This window comes from Monopterus albus, unplaced genomic scaffold, assembly GCF_001952655.1.
Source record: "Monopterus albus unplaced genomic scaffold, M_albus_1.0 scaffold23.1, whole genome shotgun sequence".
Classification (NCBI taxonomy): Eukaryota; Metazoa; Chordata; class Actinopteri; order Synbranchiformes; family Synbranchidae; genus Monopterus; species Monopterus albus.
Genome location: NW_018127903.1, coordinates 4004939 through 4019219, shown reverse-complemented (window position 1 = coordinate 4019219; position 14281 = coordinate 4004939). Strand labels below are relative to the sequence as shown.

At 39.9% G+C, this 14281-nt stretch overlaps 2 protein-coding genes across 3 annotated transcripts in view; one reads left to right on the top strand and one right to left on the bottom strand.

The window, feature by feature from the left end:
* Positions 1-13605, bottom strand: part of ssh1a (slingshot protein phosphatase 1a) — a 24101-nt gene extending 10496 nt beyond the window's left edge. Inside the window, exons 1-5 of the mRNA XM_020594612.1 lie at positions 13569-13605; positions 13261-13349; positions 12909-13056; positions 10075-10112; positions 2394-2494 (exon numbers count right to left, since the gene is read on the bottom strand). Coding sequence (XP_020450268.1) covers positions 2394-2494; positions 10075-10112; positions 12909-13056; positions 13261-13349; positions 13569-13583 — 391 coding nt within the window. The 5' untranslated portion in view covers positions 13584-13605. The remainder of the gene's footprint in view (positions 1-2393; positions 2495-10074; positions 10113-12908; positions 13057-13260; positions 13350-13568) is intronic.
* A 53-nt stretch (positions 13606-13658) lies between these two features.
* Positions 13659-14281, top strand: part of LOC109956898 (D-amino-acid oxidase) — a 5753-nt gene continuing 5130 nt past the window's right edge. For both annotated transcript variants that reach the window (XM_020594352.1, XM_020594351.1), the window contains exon 1: positions 13659-13740. The gene's annotated coding sequence lies outside the window, so the exon portion shown is untranslated. The remainder of the gene's footprint in view (positions 13741-14281) is intronic.

Below are 14281 nucleotides of genomic sequence, written 5' to 3'. Positions count from 1 at the left end.
ATTACCTGGTGGAATCCAAAAGTTATTTAATGAAAGGGAAGGGGGATACAATTTAAGGGGTCAGTTAAATCTAAAAGTTCATGCTATACGTACAACCAAAAAAAGATTTTGTATTTCTATAAGTGGGGTCAAATTATGGAATAAATCAAGTGTGGACATGAAAAACAGTACTAGAACTGAGGAGTTTAAATACAAATATAAATGCATGTGTCATTCAAGATATACGCAAGAATTAGAGATTTAATCAAGATTGCATGAAGGAAACCATCTATTTTAAGTTTTCTGTGTATTACTTGTTGATAAAGAGGAGAATTTTACTATGTTTAGATACTGCTTGCAGCCAATGATGCATGAAATTTTTTGTATAAGATGATGTTCTGGGGTAGGACTGGATAAGTCTAACTTCTTCCTACTCCATTCAAACATGTGCTGGGTATAAGCAAACTGATTCTGGATTAGCAGTGGTTGGCTGTGTGTAATCATGTGTGTGTGTTGATGTCATTTGTTCTGCATGTTTGAAAGAATAAATCAAATCAAATCAAATCAACATGCCACTAACCACTGTCTCTACTCTAGACCAGGTTGAAAGGCTATGCATATTTTATGTCAAACTTACAAAGCATTAAACAAAATTTAGATAGACGCTTACAAATACATGCTTTGGAAGTTTAGTAGACACAAACCCCTGCTTCTTCAAAAATGTTATTCTAAGATGATCTTACCAGCTAAAATGATCTCGCAGTAAAGTGACAAACCATTAAATGACTGGCTCCTTGAATAACAAAGAAACAAAAATAAGCTTTAACGAGAAGAGAAGGCTTCTGGACAGCTCATACTGTTTTTCAAAATGTCATAATTTATAGCCTGATAATCACTGTTCCAGCAAAACTTTGTGTATGCTATAAAAATTGTGTATTTCAATCCAGGTCAACTGTTATCCTTAACTTACACCACTGGATTTTATGTCCGAGAAAAGTTTAGCATGCGTTAGTTAGTATTCACTGATTCCTCCATAATGAAAGAGCTAGTCTAGTCTATACACTTCACTATGGCTTTGTGGTGGCTTGGTGGTGTACTATTCTTTTTCACTTTTGTTTTTTGACAACTAAGTGAAAAGACCTGAATTTATCTGAATTCTGTGAGAAACAGTGCTTCTCTTAAAATCGCTCATGCTACAGCACCAGTTCTTGGAGCAGACGTATCTTAATCAAGCACTTTGCATAAGTCACAACACTTTTCTTTTTTCCCTAAAAGCCACAGTTACTGGGCAATGAGACAGGTATTTCCCCAGCCAAATGTTTCCGAGAACAAAGCATGAGCAGCAAACTTGTGGGATACCTGACAGAGTTGTTGGAAGAGCAGACAAAGCTGCCAGCCACAGCCGTGACTTGCCAAATGAATTGGCATTTTGGTGGTTGGCTGGTGCTGAAGCCCCATCATGCCAGAGGACTGTCAGTTTGGCCATTTAATTGTAACTTTCAACACTGACATTTTAAAAACAGCTTTTGACACTGGCCAGTTCACTGTTGAGTCCAGAGCTGCTAAAACAGAGGGGTCAAAAATGACAGTGGGTCACGTGACTCACGTAGCTTCAAATATTTCCAAATTGCTGATTCAGATCCATTGTTTTCTATAGGGAACAGTGGGATTTATCAGCAAATTACTGCTTTAAATGACTTGAACAGCCTTGCAAACTACTGTACATCTGTGTTCTGTTGTTGTAGACAGCTCAGCTAATTTAGCTAGCTAGTTAGGTACCTAATTATTAAAATGACCCATTATTTGTGAGAGAGAGAGAGAGAGAGAGAGAGAGAGAGAGAGAGAGAGAGAGAGAGAAAACATGGTATATTTATCGCTTTTGATTTTAACTTCTTACTTTAGAAGATAGCAGCCAAGTCAATGTAACTCTGTGGCGCCACTGTAAATTGTAAAAATAATAGGGTACATCTCGCCTTGTATAAGCACTTTCGTTCCCCTCACTTGCATCTTTGCCTTGTGTCTTAGTCTCACCCACATAAGATGTGAGGAAAGCGCGAGGAGAGAGGACTCGAGGAAACACGTTATAAATGACATGAGACGTCTTTAGATCCTTCATCTGAAGCGTCCAATCATCAGCTTACTTCCAATAAAGGGGCGAGTCAGTTTAAAAAAAAAAAAAAACCTCCGAAAAAAATAGTCTAATGTATCCGCGGTCATGGTTATGTGTCTGAAAAATGCTTATCAAGAAGGCAGCCTCCATCCTCCTCACCTCAGCTACAAACATCTGTAGCACAGGAAATGATCACATAAATGCACTACATAAATCTGACAGAGACTAATGAGCTCAAAACTACAGTTTAGGCAAATTATGGGGGTAACAGGATGTGTGATTTTAGGAGTCGTATGGTTGTCACCTGCATGTTTGTGGTGAGGATGTACTTTCTGGCCCTGGTGACTGCTCCCCTGCTGCAGAAAGAGAGCAGCACCCTTCACCATGAAGAAGCTCTCACTCAGGCTGCAAAACAAATGGGAGAGGGGGGGGATTATAAATATTGAAACACAGGTGCTATACATCAGACACTACGCTGCAGAGTGGCAGCTCCACACAATCATTCACACTTGTTTGATGGACACAAAGGCTGAGAATTGGGATACAAGACATGAACTCTTCAGTTTTAAAGGATAGTTCAGTTCAGTAGACAGTGAACAAGATGAGCATAAAACAGAGTTGTCTGTTGCTGGTGAATTGCCTCAGCAGTTGAGTGGAAAAGCCCAGCTGCCAGGTTACAGAGGCAAGACCTCCGGTCTGCAGCCATGAATCAGCTTTCATCTTGGCTGCTTATCTCTATTTTTTTTTCCGTTGCATGGGCTACACTCAGGCTTGACTTGTCAGGTCTTGCTTAATACAACATAGACCAAAGTAACTGTAAAAGTCCTGACCTTCTCATGTTCAGCTTTGGGGCTGTCAACAGATGAAAGTAAGGAAGGAACTCCAATTAAAAAGAGTGAGGTGTTTCCTCCTGGCTGAACTCAATCATTACATTTCCTTGGAAAACAAAGAATCTACCTAGCAGCAGGGTGGAACACATGCACCATGTATTAGGAAAGAGCACGACTGGTGAGTGACAACAACAAAACAAATCCAAATAGTTATTAAACCTGTTTCTAAATATATACGTCAGTGTACTAGTAGAGTGTCTTACTAGCTAATGTCAGCTAAAAAGAGCAATACTGGCATCAGTACCATATTATTTTACTTACGATACCTAAAGACAGACATAAAAAAAAACTAAACAGTTTCACATCTGCAGGTTATTCAACAGTAACACTAAAAATCAGTGTTGTCCAGTACAAGGAAACACTGACAATTGTTAGTAGTTAAAATAACAATAACCTATATTGGTTCATATCATGCAAAAATGTAATGAATACATCATCGAGTACTCCAAAAATACACAAACTGGTGCCCAAATGCCTTTGTTTTAAAACAGGAAATAACAGAAGTCCTTCAGTAAAATGACATCACTGACTACAACTTTCACCATCACATTTTTCTGTCCACTGCTGAAACTGCTCCCTCAACCAGCTCTCTCTGATCAAATGTACAAAGGCCACATACAGAAGTGTAGGCCTGGGCCAAACAGATGATTTTGTGTGAACAATGGACTTTGTTTTGTGCACCTCACAATAAATTCCCTCCGCCCCCACACCATAGAAAAAAATGGTTCCAGTGACAAAGCATGGGGGTGGACACTTCTCAATCAAAGCTTTTGTCTCCCTTTGGTGAATTTTTGTTCAGTCTGTTCTCATGGGGCTGTCAGGGAATGAAGGATAATATGAGGCAAAAGTGGCAATAACAAGAGAAAGAAGAGGACTACAGCCTCTCCAGTCCCGTGTACAAATCCCTGCTGCTCATTTTACCTATTTCAATGAGCATCCCAACTTTAAGTCCACAGGTATTGGTTTACAAGTGATGCCTGAAACTTCCCAGACTTCGGTAAAAGCTGAGGATGTGTGAAACATGTCTTCATGTGTAAATCAAGAGCTGCCCCACTGTTTCACAGGCCATGCTCAGACAATTAAACAGCCTCAGCTCTGCTGTCTCTTGCCCACAGCACCCTGCTATCAGCTTCTCCACAAACACTGGGGCTAAAAATACATGCAGTATCAAACCTTCAATGATTCCAACCCACCTACCTTACAGAAAGGCACAAAGAAAACCAGCACATTAGACCATACAGTTGAGCAGTGGCTGATACAGTGATTTGTGCACATCACAGATTCTCAGCTGTCAGTGAATGATAATCTATTTTGATCCATTATCTCATGTCAGCTGTCAAAGGCCAGTGATTGATCTGCTGGCCTGAAATGACATCCCAGTATCTGTTGCAAAATGATAGAGCCAGCATTCAAACCAATCAATTAAATGTTACAAAAAATACAGCTGCAAATGAATTACATTGTTTTCAAAGACAACTTCTGAGCTCAGTTGGCTAAACCCCAGTCACGTGACTGATCTCAGCTCTCATCAGTAAAGGACCTGATTCCCACTGGGTCAAACCCCATCTTTTTAAAGATAAACTACACTCACATGCGGTTTATCTCACTCTGGGTCAACACAGCGTTCTCCACAAAATAGGGTATTATCTTCATCACAGCCCCCTGAATGTGTTCTACAATGAGATGCATCCTGTTGACCGATACAAAACCCAGGCCTCTCCAATACGAGCTACCTCCTCTTCATCAGCTTCCAGAAACAGCAAATTGCAAAAGAAAAAAAGAGTGATTATTTCCAGTCTTGGCTCATTGCTTTTGAGTGACTGACACTGCACTCATCTGTGCTGCTCAGCACAAACATGCCGTCTGCTCATACACCACTCCCTCTGTTGCCTCCTTCTTCTCTGTCATCTGAGCGTCTCTGTGCCTGGAGGGACGTGCTGCAGCCTCCACCCACTGCCACAGGCACACACATTCAGTGCTCCTCTTCCTTGTATGTTTCTTCTGTGCTGTTTATTCTCTGCAACATGAGAAAGTTTCCTGGACATTTTTGCAAATAAGGTGTCTCAAATGATGTCTCAAGTGGCTTTGACCCTACTGTTGCAACAGCTTGTCCTGTTGTTTTTAGTCATTTTGAACCAGCTTCATTAAACCTTATTTCTGAGGTGGTTTCAATGACATTGACCCAGTTGTGCACTTTATTATAAATGGCCTTTTGATCTCTGGGCATGTCCCTCTCAAGTTTAAGCACACAATAGTTTAACCTGTTTTAAAGAAACCTAATTTGTCACTTAATTTCCTGCCTATTAACTATGAAAAAACTGAATGTGTACTGACTGGTAATTCTCCAGGTAGCAAAGGAATAGACCTGGGTCAAATGACTCCATATTTAAAGTCTTATGTCAGGAACTTCGGTGTGGTGTTCAACTGTGTTTTAAAACTCGACAAACAAGTGAACTGCACAGTCAAGATGGGCTTTTTCCAACTGAGATTAATACATTTTCTTTCTCGTGGGAATTTTGAAAAGGCAAATCACATTTTTATAAGTTCTTGCCTTGATTTCTAAAATGCCTTATATGCTGGGATGTTATGTAAATCCCTTGCCCATCTCCAATCTGTTTAGTATGCAGCTGCTTGCCTCATAGAAAATACGTGAAAATGTGAGCATAGAACGCCTGTTTTGGCTGCACTCCATTGGCTTCCTGTCCACTACAGTGTCATTTTTAAGACACTGCATGGTCCAGCGCCATCATATATCTCTGAGCTCATACAATCCTAAAATCCACTAATCAGCTGCTTCTCAACATTTCCAGATCCAGACTGAAATCCTGTGGAGATAAGGCGTTTGCAGTAGTGGGACCTAATCTCTGGAACAGCATTCCTATGGATGTTAGATCCTCTCCAGATCTAAGCAATTTTAGAGCTCTTTAGATCTTAAGATTAAAGCCAGTCACAACGAGGTTGGTGTTGGCATACCTGTGTAAGTAGTTTAAAGATTTTAATGATTTTTGATTTTAACATTATCGTGAAGCACTTTGTAACTTGGTGTTGTGAAAAGTGCTACATAACATTTTGCTTGCTTGCTTGTTATACCATCATAAATTTTACTGTAGGTTACACATCCACATCTGTAAGAAAGAAAGCAAGAGTAAACTCCACTTTTTTCATGGTAACCACGTGTTCACTTTCCTTAAGTGACACAAAGTCACTTACATGTTTTCTTTGGCTGTTCAAATACAAGATTTCAAGAGATGGATTCCGCCTTCTTTCATTCATATATTACTTTCCTCATCTCTGCGGTCTGACTCAGTACAAACAACGAAGGAACATGTCCATTTCTCAGACAGAAACCATCTCTCTTTCACACCCACTGAGAGTACCACTTTCTCTCGCTCTCAGTCTTTTAGGGAAAAGCAAGTCAGCTTGCTCAGACGGAGGAAGACAAAAGAGCAGACACAGGAATCTTGGCCCAATTGGGATGTTTTGATGTGCATGCCACCTTAGGGGTCAACAGAATCCTAGGTAGTGCCTCCAGGGTGCTTAATGCATGGGCCAAGCATGGGTGGAAAGGGCAGTGTGAGGCGATCTCCCAAAGTCTCACTATACCCAGGCTTCTAAGGGAGGGGATTATCAAGTCTCTCTCTCTCTTTTAAGTGGCTGTCACTCACTCACTTTTACAAACAAACAAACTAGAATGTGTTGGGTTATTAAGCAGTACAATGGAAGATACAAAATACCCTTAATCTCTAATGCATCTGCAATATAAGTGACTTTATATATGCAAAGAAAGATAGTAAAATGCAAAGATAATGAAAAGCACTTAAAGGGTATAATCATGAAATTACAGCAAAAATAAACTGTTGAAATTGAGCCTGCAGAACATTCTCACTTCACATTCAAACCCCCACACATAACGCACTGAAGAGGCACAACTCTGCTAGTCTGGAAGGATTTGCTGACAGACATTAACAATCGCTCTCTGGCACAGATAACAAGATAGCCCTGCTACTCTTCTGGACAAGAGGACAATGTTTTATGTTTTTACCACCTGGTCACTGGTGGATACAATACTCTACAAACAGTAAATGGACTGCACTTGTATAGCGCTTTTCTACCTTACCTGGACAAAACACACACACACACACACAAACACACACACACACACACACTGATGTCAGTGGCGCTGGAAAGCAAGGCACTGGCCTGGTCACCAGGAGCAGATTGTGGACCGGGAAAAGTCGGAATTGAACTGCCAACCCTGTGATCAGAGATCGACCTGCTCTACCCCGAGCCACAGCTGCCCCTACAAGCTAATGCAGATATTTCAAGTGGAAAGTTGGCTGGGTACAGGAACTTCCTCTGCATATGAAGTCAAGCTTTAGAGGCAGCAGGCAGGAATGATGGCATGTCACAGAGTTAAGGTCTAGTCTGTTGCTACAACAGTAGCCAGATGGAGCTGGAGTGAGGCAGAGAGGACCAGATGTCCTCCAAGCCGCTGAACTGCCAGGTGTACTAGTGTGTGAGAAAGGTGCACTGGATTACACTGAGCACTCACAACAAAGAGGCTAAACAGAGGCAGTAACCAGGCTGGTTTATTCATGGTTTCAGAGTGTTTTGTATACACTGACACAATGAGGAAAAAAAAGCCTCCTCTTGCGGCTGCCAGTTGCCTAATGCTGGCATTTTCTCACATACACCAGTGAAAGGGGACAGAAAGGGAGGCGGGGAGAAGTACAGGGAGGAACAGATGTCCTCAGGTGTTAGGTGAGACATGGAGGGCCTGAGCAGGAGACAAATTACATCATCATGTTACCAAGGAAAGACTGACCCACAATAAATATCCAGAGCTGGTGCTTCTGTTGCAGTTTCTCTATGTTTATTCCATCCACACCTAGTCTGAGTTCAAATCAAGAAGGCGTATTTTGAATTATGTAGCTGAAATCACCACCAGTCTTGAGTAAGACAGTGTTATGGTGAGTTGACATGGACTTCACATTGTTTTAAAATTGTCTGCTGAGTGCAGCTCATAATCTGGCAATCCTTGGTCTTCTGAAATCACCCTCCTCATTCCAAACACTATGTGCAAACACATTCACACACAGTTTTGCCAAATTCTGCTTCTTGCCCAACTCTGCTGCATACAAGGTGGAAAGATGAAATCATTCCCTGGTTCACTGCCATCAACACCTGTGCAACGTTTACAGTGGACTCCGTCAACCTTTTAGGCTTGTCAAATGTTATCAAGGTCATCTGAGAACAGCATGTGCTATGCTCCCACTTGGCAGCAGTATAGCTGGATGTCAACAGATGTGGCTATCAGGTGAACTAGATCAGCACACTGAAATTGAAACGCACCTGTCAAACTAAATGCTACTTAACATGCCCTGATATGAAACACGTCTTTATTGGCAATTTAATTGCATAAAGTGGTTTACCAACCCCTCAAAAAATGGAAGCAATGAAGCAAGACAAGACTTGCATCAAGGATGAATCATTCCCACGCAAGTGCATTGCTTAGGGACAACGCGTAGGCCGCTGCATACATGAAAATAATATGGACTTGTTGAAAGATGCATTTGCGTGTCTTCGGATAATTAGCGTTCTGTTCAGCTCAAATGTAGGAATGTATGTTTCCAAATCCAAATATTTAAGAACAGAACGTAAAGTATTAACAGACATACACATCTAGAACAGATGCAGAATAATAGGGATGGGAAAATTTGATGCATGATATGGTGTGTATGATTCGATTTAATCATAGTACAATTAAAAATTCTAGGAGAACAATGTATGACTAGCTACGAATACATTTTTATTCTTCTTTTTCCCCCTTTTCTAGCATCAGTTTGATTATGTAAAGAACAACGTACTTTATTCTTCTTTTTCCCCCTTGTTTGGCATCAGTTTGATTATGTAAAGAACAACCATTCCATTAAGCTATCGTTTACAAAAAATATGAAGATTCTGGTGTATGGAGACCACGTGATATATGTATATCGCTAGACAGAATGATACATATTGTGACATTTGTGTATTGTACCATATTGGATCTCGATATATTGTCCCATTCCCCGCAAAATAAAGCTTTTCCATACCATAGTTATTGCACAGTCATTGTGTATCGGGGGGTTATCAGAACCTTTGGCAGAAAACTGATTTTATCAGGTTTTAACATGACTGAGTCACTCTGTCACTATTTGTAAAGTACTAATTTCTTATCCAAAGATAACAAGGCTTGCAACTATTTTCAGAATCAAACACACAAAACACCAGTTACTGTAGCCAAGTGTTTTCATTTACTCCATCCTTAAAATGTACTCTAGGTCCTGTCACACTATCGAGAACACAAACCAACACATTCCAGACTCAGTTGCAATTGTAACATCAAGATCTGTCCTACACTGACACATACTAACATGTCTTACAGAAAATTTTAAAAATATTGTGACTTAATCGATTTATTGTTGTATTAAAAAAATGTTTATGCCTACGCTCATTAACAAGTCAAACAATGGCTGCTTGCCAGAACTTGCAGGATGAAAAAGGTTTATTGTGTGTTACTCTTACTTACTTGTGTGTTGTTTATTGTGTGTTACTCTACTTTATGTTGTCAACAAAAATACTCTGCACAGTGCAAAACTGCATGTTTTGTCAGGAGGCAAGGTATTTAATATGTATAATAACAGAAATGTGGAGAACTGGTTGAGAAAACCTGGAAAATGTTCACTTTTTAAATTATGATCAGCTTTCTACTGATCCAATGCACGACATGCCCCCTGTGGAGAGGTGACTCAATTGATGATGCACAGCTGAAGAACAAGTTCATCAGTCTAAGCGCTGATAAAAATACTGACATGCCCGTCAACATGTTACTTGAGAAAATACTGAGAATAACATGCTTTTTACTGTTGGTTAGTAGGAACGGATGACTCTCCCATCAATACAAACAGATGTTTTATCACACTGAAACTCGGTTGTTCTCATTTGTTGATGGCAGCTAATCTGCAGGTTTTACTAAATGACTCACTGATACATGCAGCAATAACAACACCTGTGTAAAAAGCCTGACTTGATAAAGTACACTTAAAATAAACTTACCTCTGATTTGTACGCCGTTCATCTTCACTCCCCAATTCCTGCAATAAAGATAAGGTGAAAAAATTAATAACAACAAGCACATGTTGGTAGCACTCAAACACTTTCTGCCACTTACTGTAGACAGAAACTACAGGCTCATTGATATATATCAGAAGTTTCTGATTAATGAAACCGATAAGGTAACCCACAAAGCCGATGCTATACATGCAATGCGCTAATGTTCAAAAGAATTTAAAAGTTCAAAATCAAATATTTTAAATTTTAATGCTGGTGCACTTTTTAATATAAAATTTCATGTGTTCACCTACTCCTCAGAGGTGAGCTGCTTTAAACAGAATCACTAATGCTTCATGGCAATGCAGGCAGAGGAGTATACAGTTTGACATGTATACCAGAGGGAGCAGATAGTTAGTTGGCAGTACACTCCAATCAAGATTAATCCTGCTGTCAAATATAAGGCTGAGAGCAAATACCAGTGAAGTCACTGTAAATGCAGGTGCGTTAGGTTCATTTAACAGCAGCTGCATCAGTGAGAGAAGCTGGCAACGTGCAAGAACAGAGTTGAAAGTTCATCACCAGTAGAGGTAAGCATATAAAACATGTTTGACTCTATAGATGTTAACATGGGCTGCAACCAATAACGTGGCAAGAGAATCATGGCGCAGGTGAACTGGAGCGGCTGGTGATGAGGTTGTGTGAAAATTCTGAAATAAGTTCAGCTGACCAATCACCACACAGTACAGCAATCAAAGCCTAAATATCACTTTATTTTGGTCACAGTCCTGCAATTGTCTCAACCCCCCAATCAAATTTAATACCAATTTAATTGTTTAATCTAGCAAAATATAAAGTGTATGGAGTGGGATGATGAGGATGGAAAATAGAAGAGCATGTTAGCAGGTGTGCTGGTTTTGCTACAAAAATACAACAATAATATCATTTGTTGTTAATTCATAAGGGCCTCTATCCATTAATCATGATTAAGCTTTTCTAAAACTCACAAAGTCCTGTTTGAACAATTTTGCACAAATCTAAATCTGTGTTTAATTATAAAGTGGTAGCTTTGTTTTTGCATGATAAATTAAAAAAAACTTGGGTAATATTTATGAATGGCTTTAACCACAAGTAGGCTCATTTAATTAGGAACAAAAACCCAGTTTCATTTTCACACACAGAGCAAAAGTTGTGGAAACAAATTAAAAGCAAGTAAGTTGATGCTAGTTGTGGCCTTTGAAACAAATGGCAGGAAAGTTTAGGAGCATTCAGAAATGTTTTTCCCACAGTCAGGGAAATTCTACAGCCACTGTCTGAGCACGTAAAGTATACTTAGAGCAATAAAAGAAAACAGGGCTGTGGCAGCAAAAGTGACAGCGCCATTTCTAGGGAGGATGGAAGAAAATTATTCTGCAAAAGGCACATGTAACAATGCATATCTAGATAACTCTCCAGTGTAGTGCGCATATCTAGATAACTCTCCAGTGTAGTGCATTAGGTGAAATAATTTCACGCATTAACTGCCTTGTGCCAGCATCTCTTAAACCCCTGTTTACCTCCATAATCTTTTCCTCCCCTTCCCTCAGTAGTACTCCTCCACCCCAACCACCCCTTGTTAGTAGATGACATCATAGCTGCAGCAGCTTCCTGCCAGCTTTAACTGTCACACCTCAGCACCCTGCTGGACTGCACCAAGAGCCTCAGCAGGATGCTGACATACAGGGACAAAACCCAGTCAAACCAACAAAGCTAATTCATTTAAAAGAAGTAATCTATTTGCAATAGGAAACAACTATATGATAACATTTAAGTATGCTTTTAAAATGCTGTGAAAGCAATTTGACTAAACAGTTCTAGCCCAAACTCTTGTGTTAAATAAACACAGCTTTAGATGTAAATCCTGTTTTCTCTGAGCTTTTCTCTTTATAGCTGGTAGATAGTGCCCCCATCTGGGAACTGTTGTAACCGAATATGTACTTGAAATAGCAAAGGGAAGTTATTCTTGAATGATTATAGTTTTGTGGCATTGGCAATTACTTTTTTTTCTAGCTGTGGGTGCCCAGAAAACAGGTAGGCTCAAACTCTCTACTGATAAAGAAAAGCATAAATAAGCCTTAAAGTTTAGTGTGTTTCCCCCGCCCCTATCTGTAAATCTCAGAGTACATTCTATACTGTACTTATACTAGAGGGACCAACAAGACAACGCAATGGAAATAGACAGAAATGCAATGTGTAGTTCACCGACTGTTTTTAAATTGTCTGCTAAAGACAACATAACAAGCCACGAATACAACTATTTATTATAAGAAATATACTGTGTTAACTTAGCAGTTATTTTGAATACAGCAGGGCCATGGCCCGTTACTGTTGTGCTGGTGGTATGATAAACAAGATAGTTGCTATAATGTTTAAGAAAAAAGCTAATTTTCAATGTCAGCCAGTTAACCTACATCATAAACACCTAACGTTAGCTAATGTTACAGCTTAGCTCATGTCATTCATAAGACACTTGTTTAACCAAGCCAGCTCTAAAAAATTAACGCCTAACAAATTTAACAGCTGTGAGGATATTTATGCTTTAACTATAAAAAAATAAATAAATGTGACAGTAGCATATCTGGTAGTCAGCTAGGTTACGGTATAACGCTACAGTGCCTGGTTAACGAAGACGTTTGCTAGCCACTGTTAGCTAACAACCTAGCATAACACGACAACTAACTGTGCTAATTTAGCTTCATTCAGCGGGCCTTTCTCCAGTAACATCGCCCTCATCCTCCTCCTTTCTATCAAAGCCCCACCACACTGGAGCATTGTTTCAGTTCATCGAGGACCAAACTAACCTCCCCCGCGGTGGTGGTTGCTGTGCTTGCGGTGGATGTGGCACTCGGAGTCGGGGACCGCTGCAGAGTGACCAACGCCATGGCTGGAAGCTGAGGATGATGCACCGGCCGGCCGCCGTGGCCTGGTGAGCTGCTACTAGCTGCTGGGCTAACCACACATATAACTGATTTGCGGGAGGAGGGAGAAGAGGAGAGGAGCCTTTTCTGCAGGCAGAAAGCCTGTTTGTGCAGAAAATACTGTCATCAAGTGCTCATACTATGGTACTACAACTTACCGGTGGCACTTTATATTTGGAATTATATAGTAATAAAACAAGAAGGCAGTGTAGGTTTCTTTATACTAATTAAATACCTAGGACTAGAAACGTCGTCGCCGGTGGTGACTAGAGATGAAATATCTTCAAGAACCTCAAAAATCAAATTGCCAAGCTTAGCACGGACCTGGATGAATGAGAATCTCTATAGACGTTATATAGCTGGTAGATAGTGCCCCCATATGGGAACTGTTGTAACCGAATATGTACTTGAAATAGCAAAGGGAAGTTATTCTTAGTACATTCAAGCATGTACTAGGTATAAGCAAATTGATATTGGATTATGTGTAAAATTATGTGTTGTCATATCAACTGTTTTACATGCTTGAAAGAATAAATCAAATACCAAATTTATGGCCATTCAAAGAGCTTTAGGTAAGAATGAAAAAGCCACTAAGACGTATGGAAACAAGAATCCTGTCTTTTCCATGTTGTCTCCGCCCCTGGCCCATGTGACAGCTTGGACATTTGTAACAGTTGAACAACTCCTGCTGCAGTGTCTGAACGCTAGTCTGAAGGTAAAGACAACTTTTTTCGAAAAATGAAATACAGACTTGTTTTAGAGTGGATAATCTGTGCCATTTATGCATCTGATCTGTTTTATTACGCGCCACTTTACAAGTCTTAGGCTTTTGCACTGAAATGCGTTTTCGCTAAACTCGGACGCATATCTAACCAACATGTTGCCTTCTCTGTTACATAACTAACGTTACTAATTACTGTTCCTTTATAAACTAACTAGGTTGCAAAAGCTTTACACAGTTGTACTGCATGATTCAGCCAACACCGCAACCCATTTCAAATTTTATCCAGCAGGTTTGCTCAGTTTTTTTTCCTGTCAAAAGAAATTAACTAGTACATGTAGGCTTCTAAAGTAAAATTGTACTAAAGTACTTAAATACAGTTTTGAGGTATACAGTGGGTACGGAAAGTATTCAGACCCCCTTAAAATTTAAACTCTTTGTTATATTGCAGCCATATGCTAAAATCATTTAAGTTCATTTTTTTCCTCATTAATGTACACACAGCACCCCATATTGACAGAAAAACACAGAATTT